The following is a 21,395-nucleotide window of genomic DNA, read 5'->3' on the forward strand; positions in this document are numbered from 1 at the left end:
AATAAAAAGGGTTGGTGTTGTAGCGCCCTTGGGTTCAATCCCTAGTAAGGGGCGGAGTCGGGGGAGGGGAGGGACCGGAGAGGCGGGAGACCAAAAAAAAAAAACAAAAAAAAAACCCAAAACAAAAAGCTAGGAACAAAAAACAGGGTGCAAAAATTTGGAGCACAATAGAATGCACGTTTATGCCTCAGCGGACAATTGGGGTCACCAAAGTTACTCTTCTGAAGGTGAGCAAGTCACTCTGGAGCTGCTAGCCCTTCAAGTTTAAGGGCAGGAGGCCGAACCCTCGTCTGCAAGCGCACAAGCCGGCAGCTGAAGCAGCCGACCGACTGAGCCGAGCGGGCAGCGGGCTCAGGGGGCGGGGACTCAGGGGCGGGTCAGCAAAGGTCGGGCGATTGTGTCGGGAGGCGAACTGGGCGTAGGCGGCGGCGGGCGGAGCCCACCACGCGTGATGTAAGGAGCGGAGGGATCCCGCTGGGAGAGTCGGGGCGGTACATTGAGACCCCAGGGGTGCGGGGCGGGGGATCCCAATCTCCTCCCTGTTTTCCCCGCCCCTCCCCCCGCCTCCTTCACGCCCCTCCCCCCTCCTCCCCTCTGGTTGGAAAGTTTCTAGAATCTCTTCCCAGCGGCCTTTGCGGTTCCAACATGGCGGAGCTGACGGTGGAGGTTCGCGGCTCTAACGGGGCTTTCTACAAGGTATTGACCCTTTTGACGCTTTGTAGGGTCTTCTGGGGGCTGGAGCGAGTTTGAGGGAGGATTGGTGATCCCACAGAGTGAAGTTTGGGGTCGAAAGGGCGGCCAGGCCAACGCCAGAGGCCGCAGGGTTCCTCGCTTCTCCCCCCTCCATCCGCGGTTTAACGGTCTCGGGGGCCCAGGCTCCGTTATGTTTGGAAACAACACGTCGGACACCTCTTGCTTTTTTCTGTTCATGAGCCTCCTTCTTGGATGCCGGTGAGGCCCTTGGCGGGCCGGCAAGGAGAAGCCCGGGGCTGCGGGGTGGCTGGGAGCTCCCTGGGAACAGGCCCGAGCCCCTGGAGGTGGGGAAGCCGTGAGAGGAGGCGGTGGGATTGTGTGCTTACACCCGCTCCCCCGCCCCTCGACCCGGCGGAGCGGGAGCGCTCTGCCCACCCCCTCGGGGGGTGCTTCGCGGAATCTGAGGAATTCACCTTTGTATTGTTAGGGTTTGGGGCTCTGGAGCCTTTAAGAGTCTGAAGGGGAAGCGGGGTAGCGGCTTGGGGGCTGGTATCCCAGAGAGAAAAGTAGAAAACCTTGAATGTGGCGGGTCGAGCTATTTTTGCGGCCTGGGTAATTGGGCGGCGCCTTACTCTAGCCCCCTCTATTACGGAAGAAAGAGGAGAGTTGTGAAGATTTAAAACGTGAAATGAATTAGGGAGACAAGTGGAGAGGCGACTAGTTTATAGCAGTTTCTCTAAGGTGGTTATTTGTTTTGTTTTGTTTTCACGAGGTTCTTTTTGTTTCCTTTGAGAGAAAGGAGGTGTATAACCCTGGAATCCCGGCTGGGATACGGAAGAGGGAATCTGGAGTAATTTGTTAGGGGGCTTCCAGTGTGAAGAGGGGTCACGCAGCTGAAAATGAAATCCAGTTTATTTTTGCCTTAATAACGGTTCCTTCCTTCGATTCTCCCTTTCTTCCAAAGCATGCCAGAATGTTACAAGATCAATACAAAATCTGCCCAGCTGTTGTCTGTCAATCTCACTAAGCCAGCATCTCAAATGTTTGAGAGTCTTGGCTATTTTTATGAAGGGCCTTCTTCTAACGCGCGAGTGTTATACGTACGCAGAATAATTTCTCAACAGATTTTCATTTCAGTTATCTTTTATCCCACGAGATTTTATATGGTGGCGGTGATTTATTCAGCATTTCTTCTTAATCTTTCTTTGCTGATTAGCTCTGTGGACTTGGCTTAACTGTCTCGTAGTGGGAATCTGTAGTGGGGAATCTCAGTTTGCATCTTAAGGACTCTTCAAAACTTTCTAGTTTTAAATGTCCTTTGATGGTCAACATAAAGTAAAAACTGTTGAAAAGGTGTCTTTATTATGACCTATTGATGTGTAACTAGTTACATTAGCATTTCCTTCTCTGAAAGACAGCTGGGGCTCAAGGAATGGACTTGACCATACTGTTCTAGTTACGGTGCATTATTATTGTGCATCATCATCCCCCTTCCCTTGTAAAGTTGCAGTTCTATTTATACTGTTTTTGTGTAACAGGTATGCATTTTTCTTTGCATATTGAAAAGCAAAGTGATTAACAAATTATTTTGCATCATGTAGAACACTTTTTAGCAGTAGTGGATAATCTGTACAATTTCTCCCCCCCCTTTTATGAGATAAGTATATTGTTTATAGTCATATTTCTTATGTTTTTTTTCCAGTTAAGTCACAATCAAATTCCATATTGGAATTTGGAAGGATTTGTTATTGACCCTCCCTCAAACTCTAAAAATCTACAGCTTAAATCTATTCAGATTTAATTCCTTACCCATTTTATCTCACCAACTGAGGAGGTAATGGTTTGGCAAGCTTGGGGAAGGACACATTTAGCCACATGTGTGTACTGTAAGTTTTCACTGAGACCTGTGGAGTTTTATTCTGTCATCCTCTTGTATGGAAACTGGAGTCTTTAAGAAATTCAAAAAGAGGGACAGGGTTGTGGCTCAGTGGTAGAGTGCTTGCCTAGCATGTCTGAGGCATTGGGTTTGATCCTCTGCACCACATAAAAATAAATAACGGTATTTTGTCCGTCTACAACTAAAAAAAAAATTTAAAGAAGGAATTTAAAAAATCTGAAAGAATGAGAATGATGGAGTGGAGAGAACCCTGGATTTGAAGTAAACAGGTGAGAATTCTGCATCTGCCCTTCAGCTTACTATTAACTAGCTCTGTACCCTGAGCAAATCTCCTAGTCTCTCTTTGTGTAGAACAGGGATTTGAAATAGTTCACTGGCCCCCAATATTTTCAATGGCAGTGAACTGCTCACTTGGAAAAAATTGCCTTAATACACAGCATTTTATTAATTTTATCCACTTGAAGTTTTGTTAGACAGGCACTCTACATTGAGCTCCATCTCCAACCCCCCCCCCCCTTTTTTTTTTTTAATTTGAGACAGGGTCTGGATAAATTGCCCAGGCTGGCCTTGAACTTTTTTTTTTTTTTTTTGTACTGGGGCTTGAATCCAGGGGTATTTTTTACCACTGAATTACACCCCCAGAACTTATTTATTTGGATACTGGGGATTGAACTCAGGGGCACTGAGCCACAAGCCCAGCCTTATTTTGTATTTAGAGACAGGGCCTCATTGAGATGCTAAGTACCTTGCTTTTGCTGAGGCTGGCTTTGAACCTGCAATCCTCCTGCCTCAGCCTCCCCAGCTGGTGGGATTACTGGCATGTGCCACTGCACCCAGCTCTTTTTTTTTTTTTTTAAATTTTTATTTTTTGGTGCTGGGGATTAAGTCCAGGTGAACTCTGTTGAGCTACATCCCCAGACTTTTTTTTTTTTTTCCTACCAGGAATTGAAACTGGGTGTGTGTGTGTGTGTGGGGTGGGGGTGTGTGTGTGTGGGGTGGGTGTGTGTGGGGGGGGGTTGCTTAACCACTGAGCCTATCCTCAGCCCTTTTTGTTTTACTTTTGAGACAGGGAGGGTCAGGCTGAGTTGCTGGAGGGGCCTCACTAAGTTGCTGAGGATGGCTTTGAATTTGTGATCCTCCTGCCTCAGCCTCCCAGGTAGCTGGGATTACAGGCATGTGCCACTGCATCTGTGCTCCCTGCGCTTTGAGACAGGGTCTCAATAAGTTTTTGAGGGCCTCATTACCATGTCGGGCACAAAGCCCTTTAATTTTTGAGACAGGTTCTCTCTAAGCTGCTTAAAGCCTGCCTAAGTTATTGAGGCTGGCTTCCAACTGTGATTTTTCTTTGTCAGCCTCCCAAAGTATTGAAGTTTTAAATCGAGGTTAATTTATTTTTTGAGAGAATGCTGGGGTTTGAACCTAGGTTCACTTTACCACTGAGCTATATCCCCAGTCTTTTAATTTTAATTTTGACACAGGGTTTCACTAACCTAATGAGTATCTTAAGTTTCTGAGACTGGCCTTGTGATGTCCTTCCTGCCTCATCTTCCCAAATTGCTGGGATTACAGGCATGCACCACCATGCCCAGCTGAAGTTTATTTACATACAGTACAACAACCTTCTTTCTAGTAGTATTTATTAGTGTGTGGTGGATACTGAATTTCCCACCTCCTTACCTTCCCCTTGCCCCCACATACATGGACATAACATATATGCTTGACTGTAAGTATAAATTGTAATTGAAGAGTTTCAAAGAACAGGTGTCATCATGCCTTGAGGTATGTAGTCAGTGTAATGCCTTGTGTCAGTGCACTGCAGATTCTGATTACATGAATTGAGCTTGGGTCTGAGATTACAGTTTAGTGGTAAAACACTTGGCTAGCATAGAGGGTCCTGGGTTCAATCTCAAGCATTACCCCACTCCCCAAATATTTCACAAAATAATTAGAACCAGTGATGAGATGGACCTTGAAGATTTTACACAAAATATGATGAGCTTTCCCTCCCCACAATATTTATACAAATGATAGCAAGCTATCATTGTCCTGTATGTTGCATTTTTACTTATCGGAGGATCTATAGTTCTGGAAATATTTGTTTGCAGCCCTATAAATTTATTTTTGTATTGGGGATTGAAACTGGAAGCACTTGACCACTGAGCTACATGTCTAGTCCTTTTTTTTTTTCCCAGTGGTGCTGCGTATTGAACCCAGGGCCTTGTCATGTGAGGCAAGCACTCTACCAACTGAACTATATCCCCAGCACCCCCAGTCCTTTTTATTTTGGGACAGGGTCTTGCTAAATTACTTAAGAATTCATTAAGTTGCTGATGTTGACCTTGAACTTGTGCTCCTGGCTCAGTTTTCAGAGTTACTGGGATTACTTTGTGCCACAGTCTGGCTAGGCACAAACCATGAGCCACTCAAGCAGGAACAAACTTTTATTTCGGAACTCCCCCCAACACCACCCACACGGCCCTTTCAGGAACCCCACACACCAACCAGAACTCCTCCACTGGAACTTCACCAACCAACCAACTGGGACTCCCCAGGAATCCCTGTGAGAACTCCAAAGTATCAGGCGCCCAGGTGGACAGCAGGGGTCTATATACAATTGAATATACAGCCTGTCTCAATCCATGATCATCCAGTCACAGCAATTTAACACAGCTTAATTTAATTATCATCATCTTAATGGCTGGTCTCTCAACCATTACTTCTGGCAAAATGCCAGCGGCCATTCTGCTGTGGTTCTCAACAACTTTGCGCTACCACTCCCAGCTAGCCCTATAAATCTATAGGAATGGAAAACAGTGGTGATATATAATTTTATAGAACGTAACTACTTTTGTAACTTTCCTAGCTGAGAGCAGCGTGTTAGGGTTTATTATTGAACATTTAAAACATCTTTTTTGAAAGCTTTATTGAGGTAGAATGTTTATGCTATTCTTGATCTTAGGAAAAGGTTATGAGACATTGTGAAAATGTATGTTCTATAAAATTCACTTGTATAATCAAATGCTGATTAAGCTTATTTACAGTTGTACAACCATTGCCACAATCTTATTTTAGAACATTTCATTACCGATAAAAGAAAACCTTGTGTTCATTTCATCTTAACATGTTTTTAAAAAATATATATGTATATTTACAATACCTTTATTTTATTTATTTTTATGTGGTGCTGAGGATTGAACCCAGTGCCTCATATGTGCCAGGCAGGTGCTCCATTGATGAGTTATAACCCTAGCCCTTAACATGCTTTTTAGCTGATGCATATGATGGTAAACTGTGTGTGAGGTAGAGGGAGGAAGGGGTGTGTGTGTGTGTGTGTGTGTGTGTGTGTGTGTGTGTGTGTGTGTATATATATGTATATATATATATATAGAGAGAGAGAGAGAGAGAGAGATACAGATAGATAAAATGGGATCTCACCATGTTGTCCAGGCTGTTCTGGAATTCTTAGGCTCCAGCGGTCCTTATGCCTCCTGGGTAGCTGGGACTACAAGTGCTACAAGTACATGCTACTATGTCCTGTGATACTAAACTTTGTAACAACATTGCATGGTATAGTCTTAGACTGAATATAATTTACTTTTTTGGGGGTGCTGGGGAATGAACCCAGGACTTTGCACATGCCAAGCACATGGTCTATTTCTGAGGTACATCCCCATTCCTGCATATAATTTTAAATAAATATTAAAGTCATACCGGGCTCTCTGACTTGGGAGGCTGAGACTGGAAAATTGCAAGTTCAAAGCCAGCTTCAGCAATTTAGTGAGGCCCTAAGCAATTCAGTGAGACTGTCTCTAAATAAAACACACAAATGATCTCATGATGTGTGGCTCAGTGGTAAAGTGTCTTTGGGTGCAAACCTCAGTACCAAAAAAAGTCACTTAGTTTCTGACTCATGTAAAGTTAACATGGTATTCCAAGAAAATGTGTAATCTCCAAGATAAATTAAATTTCTGCACCTCTCTGTAGAAGATAGAATTAATTACTTCAGAGCTCTGGGATTTCTGCTTTAACTATATAATTGACTTACTACAAAACAAATCTCAAAGTATTATGTGCATAATTAATTTCCTTATTCTTTTAGTTATTTTAATATTGAATGCAATTTGAGAGTAATAGCTGAATTATGCTGGAGGTATATTATCACTACTAATGAAGGCTAGAAGTATAGTAGAGGAGTTGTGTTTTGACTGTATACTGACTTTTCGGCTAGAACAAAATATTTTTGCCTGGCATGATGGTGCATGCTTGAAATCCTAGTGACTTGGGCATAAGGATTAAAAATTTAAGGCCAGCTTCAGCAACTTAGTGGGGGGAGGTGTGCTAAGCAAATTAGCAAGACCCTCTCCCAAAATAAGAAAAAGGACTGGGAATGTAGCTCAGTGGTAAAGCATTCCTGGGTTAAAGCCCCAGTACCCCTACCCCCCCAAAAAAGGGGGGCACAAAAATCTTGTTGGTTTATTGCTTTGGGGATATTAGTAATTGAAGAAATGATAGGGACTGTCTCTTTTTTTGGGGGGGGGGTACTGGGGATTGAACTCAGGGACACTCAATCATTGAGCCACATTCTTAGCTCTCACTGAGATGCTTAGTGCCTCAATAAAGTTCTGAGGCTGGCTTTGAACTCTAGATCCTCCTGCCTCCACCACCCGAACCACTGGGATTACAGGCAGGTGTGGCAATAGGGGCTATCTTAATGTAAGGGTTCTCTGTTAAATAAGAAATGTCAGATATATGAGTGATTTTTAGTTGTACAAATATAAAATAATGGTTTTTATAAGTGTTAAGGAACTAAGATTTTCCTAAGTGAAATTAAATGGTCACAGCCATTTTTATTTTTATTCATGATTTCAGCAGCATGTTGTTCTTCGTTGGGGTAGGGGGATAGAAGCCTGGTATCTTCACCTCTTAGCTGGTGTTGACCACAATTTTTAAAAGTTAAATGTTTGAGTTTCTTGTAAAGCTGTTTACATAAGTTCTGTACATAATTATGGAACAGTTTGAAAACAAAAGTTAAAAGAAAACCTACCCATATCTGTGATGAGATCTATCATCAAGGTCTCTCTGTATGACCAGAAAACAGTTTTTTTCATATTTTTGTATTTAATGCACCTGTGTATTTTCTATGTCATGTATTTGTGTGCCTTTTATAAATAGTTTAAGGAGGGGACATGTTACTTACACCAGATATTGTATATACATTTCACGTGCATTTCCTGCATATTCAGAACTCCATGAGGTATGTCTTGATCCTATTTTACACATTAGGAAACTCAAAAGTGAAGAAGTAACCTATCCAAAATTACACTGTAACTGAAATGACATTTAACTTTAGAGCTTTCACCTTTTTCTTTTGTACCCGACTTTTTTGAACCCAGGGGCACTTAACCAGTGGGCCACTTTGTCATCTCCTTTTTTTTTGTATTTTCTCTAGAGACAGGTTCTTAGTGAGTTGCTTAGGGCCTTGCTAAGTTGCTGAGGCTGGCCTTGAATTTGCTATCCTCCTGCCTCAGCCTTCTGAGCCACTGGAATTACAGGTGTGTGCCATTGTGCCTGGTTAAGGTTTTCACTTCTGAAGTTCTTTAAAGGAAATCTTAGATAGTAAACATAATATTTTAAGAAGATAAGGGCAGACAATTGACTTGATTTTATAACTTGAGTTCTCTAGCACAGTGGTAAGAATATAGCAAATTAGCTGGACAGGGTGGTGTAGCACGCCTGTAATCAACCAGTTAGGAGGCTGAGTGAGGCAGGAGAACTGAAAATTCAAGGCCAGCCTGGGCAACTTAGTTGTCTCAAAAAGTAAAACTAAATAGAGGACGGGGATGTAGCTCAGTGGTGAAACACCCCTGGGTTCAATCCCAATCACCCTACCTCCCAAATTTAGTAAATTAGTCCCTCCCCCAAAGAGCAATATGCATTCCATGATTGAACCCTAATTTTTGTATAATTGCTAGTTGTGAGACTTTGAGTTTTTCATCTGCAGTATGAAGCAGAACATTAAGAGCTGTTTATCAAACACCCAGACTACTTATTAGACTATGTGTAAGTACATGTGCATTTCTTATTTAGTTCATTCATCCACAGTTACTTAGTTCTAGTTATAGTCATTTGAGGGTATTGAGTTCAGCTCCATAATATCAAACTCTATCCTTGACTCCACAGATTATCTCCTTAACCATTAGGATGTGATTCTTTTTGAAGTACATATATGTGGTTTGCTAAATTGTTACTAATTAATATAGCAGGAGTTAGGATTGAATTGAGATGATTCCCCAAGAATAATTTAAGGTATTATCGGTTTTACAGGAATGTGCCTTTTCTTTTATGATAACCAATGTTAGACACTGAGCCGAAATATGCTACTCTGAATTGATGTAATTGGAAAAATAATATAAAATATCTCAAAGACATTTTAGTTTCAGTGATATGGTTGAGCCCAAGGCCTTGCACGTGCTGGACATGTGCTCCACCACTGAGCTGTATCCCCAGTCCCTTAATAATTTTTAAATATTGATATATTATTTTGGATATATTAGGTTAAAATATATTAAAACTAATTTTAGCTTTTTCTTTTTTCTTATTTTAATATTTACTAGAAAACTTAGAGATATAACTCAGTGGTATATTTCTGTTCAGTAGTGCTGATATATACGGTCCACACTTGTTAGCCTATAGATTTTTGACTGCGTAAGATATTTTGGGGGCTGGGGATGTGGCTCAAGCACTAGCGCGCTCGCCTGGCATGTGTGTGGCTGGGTTCGATTGTCAGCACCACATACAAAGAAAGATGTTGTGTCCACCAAAAACTAAAAAAAAATATTGAAATTCTTTCTCTCTCTCTCTCTCTCTCTCTCTCTCCTTTAAAAAAAAAAAGGGGGGGGGGCTGGGGATGTGGCTCAGCTGGTAGCGCGCTCGCCTGGCGTGCGTGCAGCCCGGGTTCGATCCTCAGCACCACATATGAACAAAGTTGTGTCCTCCGAGAACTAAAAAATAAATATTAAAAATACAATTCTCTTTCTCTCTCTCTTAAAAAAAAAGATATTTTGGGACGGGCTGGGGATGTGGCTCAAGCGGTAGCACTCTCGCCTGGCATGTGTGCGGCCCGGGTTCGATCCTCAGCACCACATACAAAGATGTTGTGTCCGCCGAAAACTAAAAAATAAATATTAAAAATTCTCTCTTTAAAAAAAAAGATATTTTGGGACATATTTGAAATGTATACACGCGCGAGCACACACCACACATATTATATACTTATGCTTTTATATAAACTGCTTTTGTTCAGTTGGTTTTGCTCAATTCTGAAATTGAATCCAGGATCTTCTTTGTTATATAAATGCTCTACCACTGAGCTTCACCCCTACTTTCAAGTAATTTTGGCTGGGAGGAGGGTACTGAGGATTTAACCATTGAGCTACATTCTCAGCCCTTTTTTGAGACAAGGTCTCACTTGCTTAGCACCTCTGTAATTGTCCCGCTTCAGCCTTCGGAGTCCCTTGGTTTGTAGGTATGTGCCATGGCACTTGGCCTCAAGTAATTTTTTTAATGATGTGTCATGTCTGTCTCCACCCCCGCCCCTTGTGCTGGGAATTGAACCCAGGGCCTTATCCATGCCAGGCAAACGCTGTACCACTGAGCCACATACCCAGCCCAGTGAGGTGTCATCTCTTAATAATTTTGCCACTTAGTATTTTTGAATAACAAAAGAATTGAGAAGAGTTTTTCCTTTAAGGTTGGCTAATAAATAGGAAGATTGTACTGGTGGCTTCTGTGGGACCAAATTTTGAAAAGAGTAGCTGGAACAAAGCAAAATTAATATGAGCCAGACATTGCTTTGTTAATCTGAACATTAGATGTATACCTACCTATGTAATATGCATAGGTTCATGTATAACATGTACATGTATAGCAGTCTCATCATATTTGTCCTTAAAGAAGCTTAAAGACATAGTAAAATTAAATCTCAAGCTTATTTAATAGCAGATTTCTGTCCCCATTTCTCATTGTTTAAAACAAGATAACTTGTATCAATTGTTTTAGCTTATCTCATTATCTAGCCTCAACATTTTTCACTCATCTATTTTGGGAGGATGAATAAAGAAGTTTCCCTGATGAAGTAAGTAGTTATTGTTGGCAAAAAGAATATGTGTACTTGTTTAATATATTTTAAGGATCAGGCTGGGCATGGTGGTGCATGACTGTAATCCCAGCTACTCAGGAGGAGACTGAGGAAGGAGTATTGTAGGTTCATGTTCAGCTTCAGCAACTTAGTGAGATCCTGTCTCAAAAAAAAAAAAATGGGAACTTAACTCAGTGATAAAGCACCCCTTGATTCAATCCTCAGTTCCTGGGAGGGGGTTTGGATGGGGAGATAATTTTAAGGATCATGGGGCATATATTACTCATGTTTCCATCCACCCCCTTTCTTAATCTGGCTGATTAATTATAAATTGTTTTGCCTTTTTAACATTTTTATAGTATTTCACACTATTTTAAAGATTTAAGTTTTGTAATAACTTGTGTTCATTTAGTACAAAGTAGCCTTTGTGGTAAATGAACACATGTTCATTTATATATTTGAATGAACAAATGAATTAATCTTAGCTCTGGACACTAATTGTTGTGTGATTTTAGTAGCCTTATGTATGCACAAAACTATATCCTCAACAATTTTGGCTCAAACTGAACTTAAATAGCTTTTTTAGGGGTATTGATCCTGGTCACTTTGAGATGTTTGTTACAGAACTTTAAACACACTTGGAGACTAAGTAAATGGAACCTCAACTCTTTGCAACTGTAATGTTGTAATAGCTATGGGTGGCCATTTGGAAACAAAGTTATTTCATTTTAAAGATGAAATGTTAGAGTAAATATGGTGGTGTACATGTCTGTAATCCCAGTGATGGGGGAGGCTGAGACGGGAGGATCCCAAGTTTGAGGCCAACTCAGTAATTTAGCAAGATGTTCAGTAATTTAGACTCTCTTAAAAAAAATAAAAAGGTCTGGGATGTAACTCAGTGGTAAACTGGCTCTAGGTTTAGTCTTTAGTACCAAAACAAAAAAGAACTGTTAAATTTTATAAGTTTATGTTATTAAGTCAAGAACATTACTAGTATGAAGAAGTAGTAGATATTATGTATTATGCAATCTTCACATTCTTATTGCCCTCTGTTCTTCTAGTTAAAAACTCAATGAATGCTGAAGGCTTGTTTGCAATAATTTTTTCTATATTAGAACTTAGTCCATAAGGATGCAATAATTTTTGTAATTTATAATACAGTTAGTAAATTTGCAGACTTTTTGTAGAACATGTGTTCATCAGAATAAGTGTCCATTAATTTGAAATCATTTTTGTTTTGTAGATTTAGTTATATGATTGTTTAAAAATATGTTTCTGATGGGTGTGGTGACCCACACCTGTAATCCCAGGGGTTTGGGAGCCTGAAGCAGGAGAATTGCAAGTTCACAGTCAACCTTAGCAATTTAATGAGGCCCTAAGCAACAGACTCTGTCTCAATATTTATAAATGGGCTGGGGATGTGACTCAGTGGTAAAGCACCCCTGGGCTCAATTCATGGTACGAAAAAATAAAAAATGTCAACCAAAAAAATGTTCTTTATAGTTGAATTGGGGGGGGGTTACCTGGCATTGAACTCAGGGGCCTTCATTTTTTTAATTTTTAAAAATTTTATTTTTAGTATTGGGGATTGAACCCAAGGGCTCTTACACCTGCACTACATCCCCAACCCTTTTTATTTTGTATTTTGAGGCAGGGCCTTGTAAAGTTGCCAAAGGTGGCTTTGAACTTTTTATGATCCTCCTGCCTCAACCTCCTGAGTTGTAGGGTTAACAGGTGTGTGCTACCTTAGCAAGGCCCCCTCCCCCCATGGGACTGCCATATTGCCCAGGCTTGTCTTGAACACTGGGCTCAAATGATTGATTCTTATGCCTCAGCCTCTAGATCAGCTGGAACTGGAAGCATGCCTTTGCCTGAATGAGAGGTTTTTTTTTGTTTTTGTTTCTGTATTTTTTTTTGTGTGTGTGTGTTTGTGTGTGTGTGTTGCTGGGGATTGAACCCAGAGCCGTGTGCATGTGAGGCAAGCATTTTACCAACTGAACTATATCTCCAGCCATAGTAATAAATGGTGCTTTTTGTTGGTTTTGAATTGCAATGAAGATCTTTTAGTAATGGGCATGGTGGTGCACACCTGTAATCTCAGCAACTCAGGAGACTGTGGCAGGAGGATCCAGATATCAAACCCAGTCTCAGAAACTCAGTGAGACCCTGTCTTTAATAAAATATAAAAAAAGGGATGGGGATGTGGCTTGGTGGTTAAGCATTCCTACGTTTAATCTCTGGTACCCCCCCCCCCCAAAAAAAAATGGGCTGGGGTTGTGGCTCAAGCGGTAGCGCGCTCGCCTGGCATACCATTGTTTGTTTATTTATTTAAAATTTATTCTTGGGGGCTGGGGATGTGGCTCAAGCAGTAGTGCGTTCGCCTGGCATGCGTGCAGCAGGGTTCGATTCTCAGCACCACATGCAAAGAAAGATGTTGTGTCCACCAAAAAATAAATATTGAAATTCATTCTCTCTCTCTCTCTCTCTCCTTTAAAAAAAAAAAAAAAGGGCTGGGGATGTGGCTCAACTGGTAGCGTGCTCGCCTGGCTTGCGTGTGTCCGCTGAAAACTAAAAACAAAACAAAACAAAAAGTCGTGAACATGTAAAAGATTTCTTAGTAAAATTGTAGATATGAGATCATTAGAGGTATAAAACTTGTAATCCAGAGTGTCGTGATGTATGTGTATACATATGTGCTATATGGAACAAGTGCTGGTTGACAAAAAGTGTTAAAGATACATCTCCACTCTTTTTTAACTGTATGCATGTTGTCAGGCTCAAGGGCCTACCTCTCATCCTTTTCAAGGGGACTATGGGGACTGTTAACTTCCTCACCTTTAGTGTCTCACTAGGGTTTGAACTTGCTGTCCTCCCACTTCAGCCTCCTGAGCCTCTGGGATTACAGGCACATGCCACCAAGCTCAGCTAACACTCTCAACTCTTTCTAAAAAAAAAAAATGTTTATGTATTCACAAATACGTTGATTTTTATAGACATGATAAGTATGATTCATAAGCTCGATTTTCCCCTCACCCCACCCACCCCACTATCCGTGTCTTGATCTCTCTCCCTTCAGTTTCAGGTACTCTTTGTTTTACATGTTATTTCAGATTTCTCTCCATGTTCATAGACTCTAATATGTTCAGATACAAATGTATGCCAGGTGTGGTGGCACACATATGATCCCAGTGGCTCAGGAATCTGAAGCAGTAGCATAGCAAGTTCAAAACCAATTTCAGCAACTTAATGAGGCCCTAAGCTACTTGGGGAGACCCTTTCTCAAATTAAAAAATAAAAAGGGCTGGCAATGTTATTGCTCAGTTGTTAAGCCCCCTGGGTTTAACGCCTAGTACAGCCCCCTAATACAACTTTTCAGCATGTTCCATAAAAATGGAGTCATTTGCATATTATTTTCATGTGTAGTGTGATTTATTTGTAGTTGTTACATAAATTTTCATAAGAATATCAAATTCAGCCATTCCCAAATTTATAGTAATTTCATTGTCTTTTTTTGGTCACTCTGCATATCTGTTTCCATTAGATTTCAAAGAATAGGAAAGCTTGGTGGAGAACTTAAAAAACCACTACTAGTAAATGTTGACAAACTACTTTTGCATATTTTTCTGTTGAGGTACCCTTTTGTCATTTTTTGAGATCTTTTTGTGTATTGGACATTAAGCCTTTGACTTAACCTGTGACTTAATTCAGGTGTCCCCTTACCTGTCGTCTTGATGGAATTCCTGGACATAGAAAAGTTTTTATTTTATTTTTTATTTTTTTGTTTTTCTCCCTTTAAAGCAATCCTAGTTAAAACAGCTTGTGTACTGGTTATACATAGAATTTCTTAGTTATACAAAGAATTTCTTAGGTTATTTTGTAGTGTTTTAATTATTTTTACATTGAAATATTTACTACATCAAGAAATATTTTTGCTAGGTGCAGTGTGGTACTTGTGTGTTAGTGACTCTGGAGGCTGAGGCAGAAGAACTACAAGTTCAAAGCCAGCCTGGACAACTTTGTAAGACCCTGTCTCAAAAAAATAAAAAGATCTGGGGATATATAGCTGGTAGAACACTTGCCTGGCATGCGCAAGGCCCTGGGTTCAGTTCCCAGTACTGAAAGAAAGGGAGGGGAGTGGGGGTGTAACTCAATGATAAAACATTTCTGGTCCCTGGGTTCAATCCTTAGCACTGCAAAGAACAAAAACTGTTTTTGAGTATTTATATAGATAGACGGGCAGTTGTGCTAGCACCAAGTATTAAATAGTAATTCACCTATGAAAAGTTTCTTTTGGGGGCGGGGTGATGCACGTGTAAGAATTGAATTAGGTACTTCCTTCCTTACCCATCTCTCCCTAACTTCTAGGATCAGGATGAGAGGATGATGTCTGGCATCCAGGGGGGCTGATTCCATTCTGTATTGATAAACCCTGCTGAGAATTGCTCCAGAGAGTTTTGGGGATGCTCTGAGAAGACTATCATAGAGACCTTAAAGAGGGAACATTGTGATTTGCCTTTTGACAAATAAAGCTAGTTAGGAGTCTTATTTACTTTATTGCTTTGGGTGTTGTTTTATCTAGCACATATGAAGTAATGGATATGAGACTTAAAATCTTAGCAGTGAAACTGCTATATTTTGATGTCATCATTTGGTGAAGTGTTTTTCCCTTGCTCCTATAAGGACTATTTTTATTTTTTGTATTTAACTATGCGAAAAGTCCAGGAACATAAAATATTTACTTTATTATGAATTATTTCAATTACTTAACATAAAAGAGTTAAGGGAGATAATCTCTCAAGATATTTTAAGGAAAGGGAGTACTATTAAGTATTCTTGGCATACCTTTGAGTACATGAGAGTACCACAGCTTAAGCAGCTTCAACTGAAGTTGCCTGGGTAATAATGATTACCCAGATCTTGGAGACAGTAAGACTTTTTCAGTCTTGAGTTTTCTCAGACTGAATTATAAAACACCAGAAACAATATTTTCTAAATTCTCGCAACCTTGGCACAGAGGTAGTACCATGCATGAGAGAGAAATTAACTCATTACACAATAGTGGATGCCTTATTATATTGTGCTGTATTAGAACCCTGGTTATAAAAGATTGCAGCTGGACATGGTGGCACAAGCCTGTAATTGTAGTGACTCAGGAGATTTGGGCAGAAGGATCACAAGTTCAAGGCCAACCTTAGTAATTTAGACATTGTCTCAGAGTAAAATAAAAAAAAGGGGAGCTGGGGATCTAGCTCAGTGATAGAGCACCCATGTGTTCAAAATAAACATAAATAATAGCAAAAATAATATAGACTTTGCTGTATTCAGATTTTTTTTTTAATTGGGGTACTGGGGATTGAACTCAGGGGCCCTTAATCATTGAACCACATCCCCAACCCTTTTTATATTTATTTAGAGACAGGGTCTCATTAAGTTGCTTAGGACTTTGCTAAAATGCTGGGGCTGGGACCATACGTGTAAGGGTATAAAACTGGGAAACATGATGTTCTGATGGTGGACACATTGATGTGAGGTGTCAGTAAACCAAAGCTAGAGATGTTTAAATTGTTGGAAGTTGAGTTAGAATCCAGGTAATAAATTGTTTCTGCATAAATATTTGGAAAATTAATGATAGATCTATGGAGCTTCTTTGTACCTAAAATGTCATCAGTTGTAAGAGGCACTGTTGCTAATTAATGAGTTATGATTTTATATTTTAATTTTTTTTTTGGTGGGTATAGCTATTGAACCCAGGGGTGCTTTACCACTGAGCCACATCATAGCCCTTTTTATTTTGAGACAGAGTCTAAGATTCTTCTGTCTCAGTCTAGTCTCCCAAGTTGCTGGATTACAGGCATGCACCACTGAACCCAGGCCTCTCTTAGTATTATTATGTATACTTTAGAGGTCTCCTTTAAACACTTGCATGCATAAAATGGGAAATGGAAGGAAAATAGGTCAAGCTGGGCATGGTGGAATACAATTGTAATCCCAGTAGCTCTGGAGGCTGAGGCAGGAGGATTGGGAGTTCAAGGCCAGCCTCAGCCATGCAAAGTGCTGAGCAACAGTGAGAACCCTGTCTCTAAATAAAATACAAAATAGGGCTAGAGATGTGGCCAGTGTTCATGTCCCTGGGTTCATTTCCTGGTATATCCCCTCAACCAAAGGGAAAACAATGGTCAAAACATCTTCACATTAAGATGTTTGTTCTCACCATATCTTTCTGAGTGCCATGGAGTAGATTGATGCTGCAAAGCATACTTTAAAAGTGCTCTCTCCTCATTGGGCACAGTGGCGCCTGCCAAAATCCTAGTGACTCCGGAAGCTGAGACAGGATCACAAGTCTGTGGCCAGTATCAGCAATTTAGTTTAGACCTTTAGTAACTTATTGATCTTCTCTCAAAAAGGGTTGGGGTATTGCTCAGTGGTTAAGCATCCCCTGGATTCTGCTACCTTGTAAACCCCCTCCCCCCAAACAAAACAAAACTCGTATCTCCAGGGTTTGTTTTTTTTCCAAGAATTTGTCATCTACACTGTAAGGTATCAGAAGTGTCAACAGACCCACCTTCTTGATAAGAAACGCCAGTCCTTCCTAAAATGATTTTTCATTGGTTTATTGACTGAAGTCAAGGGGTTTTAATAAAGTATTACAGAAAAATTGCATGCAAACAAAAGTTTGAGCATATCCTGACTGCCATGTGGATATCAGCTATTCTAAAATTGCCCTCAACTGTAAGAAGCATCCTGATTTCTGAGATTTTTTTTTTTTTTACAGTAGAAAATACAAAATGTAATTTATTCATCCTAATTAGCAAATGATTAACTCCAAAGACATAATTTTAACCTTGTGGCTTAAAACAATTTCATTTTTTGCCTGTTACTCTTTCTGATCATATATTAAAATATCTTCTGCATTTCATCTGTATTTAATTGATCATTTATATTTTGTACATTTGTTTTCTTGAGAACCATATTTTTTTCTTCATGCTGATTGAAGCTCTGTAATATAAAATGTCATTCATATATTTGAGTAATATCGATCCCGGTTTTGAAAGTCTCTATGAGCATATCTTGCATATTTCTCATTATGTGGGATCCTTCCAAAAGGTTCATGGTCATTGAAGCAAGATTCAAAAACTTCATCAACAGCCTTCTCAGCTACTTCTTTGCTGATATTCCTAACAGCCAGGATAGAAAGAATTGCTCTGTCTCGCACACAAGTCTGATGGTGTTGTTTTAATCCAAACCGTAACCTGAATATTTCATTTACAAGTGAACAGTCCCCACTAAGGTTAGCAGCTCGAACCTCTGAGCAGGCCAAATGCCTGACATTAGAGAACCAGTGGACATGAGCACGACAATGATCAAATGCGTGAATGAGCTCGTGGGTGACCACTCTGCTCATGTGGGCCTGGTTACGGATGTTATTCTGGCACAAAACAATCTGAGATGTTGAAGCATCAAAACCTCCACTAACATTTCCATTACAATCTTCACAAGAAAAGTGTCTTTCTTTGTTTACAGCACAACCAGAGTGCTTCATGGCATCAAGTAGAAGTTTGACATATGGATAGTTCTGTAGGTCTCTTGAGGCTAAAATCTACAAGGCGGCAAGCTGCTTTTCTGGTGGCTCTAGAGGAAAATCGATCAAGTTCCATGCTCTTTCCGGTTGTTGCAGAATTCACCTCCTTGAAATTAACTGTAGGACTGACGTCTCTTTCATCAGCTGTTCCTAGTTTCTAGAGGCTGCCTATGCTACTTGGCCATGGCTGCCTTTCTCCATCTTCAAAGCCAGGGTTCAAGTCCTCCTCATGCTTCCAATGTTTCAGTCTCACCTCTCTGACTCGATTTCTGAGATTTTAATCATTAGAATTTGAGCTGGGAAGGTAGACTGGGCCAAAGAATGAACCAGTAAGTAAAATGATAATTAATCAGGGGATAGCAAGTGATAATCGTTGTGACAGTTGTTGAAAAACAGAAACCTGAGGTGGTAAATTTTGTGTTAAACATGCCAGGAACTTCCTTTTTCCTAGGCTATATCTTTTTAATGAGATTTATTCTCAACAGTAATCTTCAACTTATGTGTTGGGAGAACGAATAGAAGAAAGGCTCTATAGCATCTAACAAACTGAGCCCAGTGTCTCTAGTAGAGCAGAATTTAATAAGAGTTTATTTTCAGAAATACAGTGCTTTATCACTAGTTTGCCTCAGGAACTAAACTATCAACTGCTACTTATTTTTGGTTGTTTGTGATGGGTGTTAATATGAATTGAATCCAAGATCTCGCCCAGGTGAATATGTGCTTTTCTACTGAGCTGCACCCCAGTCATTTATTTATTTGTTTGTTTGTTTATATATATATTTGAAACAGGGTCTTGCTAAAGAGTCAAGGTTGGCCTCAGATTTTGGATTCTCTTGCCTCAGCCTATTGAGTTGTTGGGATTTCAGGCAATACTAAGCAACATTTTTAACACTTTGAGAAAGAATAAAAAGTGTGAAATTATTTTTGACTGTGGTGTCAAATCTTAGAGAAAAATGTTTCTTTAATTCCAGTAATCCATGGCAAAAAAACAAAAGAGAAAAATTTTGATACAACTATTAAAACTAATATTACTTGAATTATACCATAAGAATTCTTTGTCAAGTGTGAAGGAAGCAGTATTGTGAATCTGATAGTTTCTTTGCTTGTTCAGGAGAATAAGTGTGAACTGGAGGCTTAGATCCTTGACATCTTTTTTTTTACCATGAAAAATATTGTTTTTAAATCATGAAAAAAATTGTTTTCAAACCATGAAAAATTTTAATAGGTTTTATTCACTTTCTTTTTTTGGTACTAGGTTATTTTATTTATATAGAGACAGGATGGATCTCAGGAAGTTACTTAGAGCCTTACCAAATTGCAGAGGCTGGCTTTGTACTTGGGATCCTCCTTTCTGAGCCTCCCAAGATGCTGGGAATTTCAGGAATGTGCTACTCCTCTCAGTTTTACTTTTGTGAGTGGAATTATCAAAAAGTTAATGACTGCACTGAGGAATGGTTCCTGATCTCCATTTAGAAAGATGCTTGTGTTTCTCCTAGCTTTTCTTTTGCTGTTAGTAGTTTGTTTTGCAATCTGTGTTTCTGACAATTTTGAAATTTAAGCACACTGGGTGCTAGAGTGCATGGGGGCCTGGTTTTGGCTCCCAGGTCTGTTTGGGGGGAAAAAAATATAGCATTTGACACTTTGGACTACAAATCTTGGATTTTTGGTTCTGGACTTCGCTTTTCATTCTAAGTTTCACTGTGTGGGTTCAAGCTCTTGAGTTCTTGATTACAGTTTTTGGTCGTTTGTGGAGTATTCATGTTTTTAAGTTTGTTTTCCTTTTATAAGGAGTTTAGTGTTGTAAATTGTGTACTAGGAATACTTAGGTGGTGTTTATTTTTTTCCCCCTTTTTCTTTTGCAGTGGTGGTTAATATTCAAAGGAATTTTTCTGGGTGAGGATGATGTTTGTAATGGGTTTAGTAGAATGGTCTCCAAAGGATTTATGGATCTCTACTTAAGATTTCTTAAGCCATTACTCAAGGCCTCTGATGTTGTGTTTTTTAAGCAATAACTTTCTGTTAAACTAAAGCCCATGTCTTGGACATAACTGATTTTCCAGTTGGCAACTAGATTTCGACGTTTTGTTCTGGAACTATAAAAGGTACCAATTTTCTCCTGATGAATATCGCTTCCAGAGTAAATCTTTTTTTTTTTATTTTTCTGCGAATACCAGGGATTGAACCCAGAGGTGAGCAACTGTGCATCCCTTTTTAATATTATATTGAGATTGGATCTCCCTAGGTTGTCCACGCTAGCCTTGAATTTGGAATCCACTTTCCTTAGTCTCCCCAAGCTGGAATCAGAAGTATGTGTCACTACTACCTCCACTGCTGGACTTAAATCTTGTCGTCTGGTTCATAATGATGGAAAGAGCTGCAGAAAGATGAGATTTTTAAACTGGTATTTATAAACTGGAGTATGAAATATAGGGGTTGTGTAGATACCTATTGTTGTAATTTTCCTTTTCTTGAAAACAAGGGGCTTGGAAGGTTCATAAGTAAAAATTTGTCTATCATAATATAGTGTCATTAGGTAACTTTCAGCCAGGTCCATAATTTATTTTTTTTCTGATTTTGGCTACATTTAAAATACCAATCTTTCAACTTTTTTTTTCTTTTGACGGGGGGATATTGGCAGTTTATTCCATGGAGTGCTTTTACCACTGAGCTCCATCTCAGTCCTTGTTATTTTTTGAGACAGTCTTGATAAGTTGATGAGGGCCTCCTAAGTTGCTGAAGCTGATCTCCAGATCCTCCTGCCTTTAGCTTCCCCAGTTGCTGGGATTACAGTTGTGCACCACTGAGCTTGGGCCAGTGCAGTCTTTCAGCACTTTTTTTCCCCTTCCCCGCCTGGACTGGAGATTGAACCCAGGGGCACTCTACCACCAACCTACATTCTTATCCCTTTTTATTTTATTTTGAAAAAGGTCTCATGAAATTGCTAAGGCTAGCCTTGAATTTATGATACTCTTCTCTCAGTCTTCTGAGTAGCTGGGATTACAGGTGCATGCTACTGTAAGGCTCTCATTTTCCTACTCTCAACCACATTGCTAGCCAGTCCTTTTTAAATTTTGAGAGAGGGTCTTGCT

General features: G+C 39.9%; 2 protein-coding genes across 6 annotated transcripts in view; one reads left to right on the plus strand and one right to left on the minus strand.

Moving 5' to 3' along the window:
- Positions 1-589: 589 nt before the first annotated feature.
- Fxr1 (FMR1 autosomal homolog 1) overlaps positions 590-21,395 on the plus strand; it is a 76,545-nt gene continuing 55,739 nt past the window's right edge. For all 5 annotated transcript variants that reach the window (XM_026382780.2, XM_026382783.2, XM_026382788.2 and 2 more), the window contains exon 1: positions 590-696. In XM_026382780.2, coding sequence (XP_026238565.1) covers positions 646-696 — 51 coding nt within the window. In that variant the 5' untranslated portion in view covers positions 590-645. The remainder of the gene's footprint in view (positions 697-21,395) is intronic.
- Positions 17,528-18,290, minus strand: LOC113178719 (mitochondrial inner membrane protease ATP23 homolog). Its single transcript, XM_077794260.1, has one exon. It carries the CDS (start codon positions 18,265-18,267, stop codon positions 17,743-17,745), a length of 525 nt encoding a protein of 174 aa, XP_077650386.1. The 5' UTR covers positions 18,268-18,290; the 3' UTR covers positions 17,528-17,742.

This window comes from Urocitellus parryii, chromosome 2 (genome assembly GCF_045843805.1).
Source record: "Urocitellus parryii isolate mUroPar1 chromosome 2, mUroPar1.hap1, whole genome shotgun sequence".
In the NCBI taxonomy this organism is placed as follows: Eukaryota; Metazoa; Chordata; class Mammalia; order Rodentia; family Sciuridae; genus Urocitellus; species Urocitellus parryii.

Bases quoted from the DNA above. Each gene is read 5' to 3' on its own strand.
- LOC113178719 (XM_077794260.1), bottom strand. From the start codon at position 18,267: ATGAAGCACTCTGGTTGTGCTGTAAACAAAGAAAGACACTTTTCTTGT.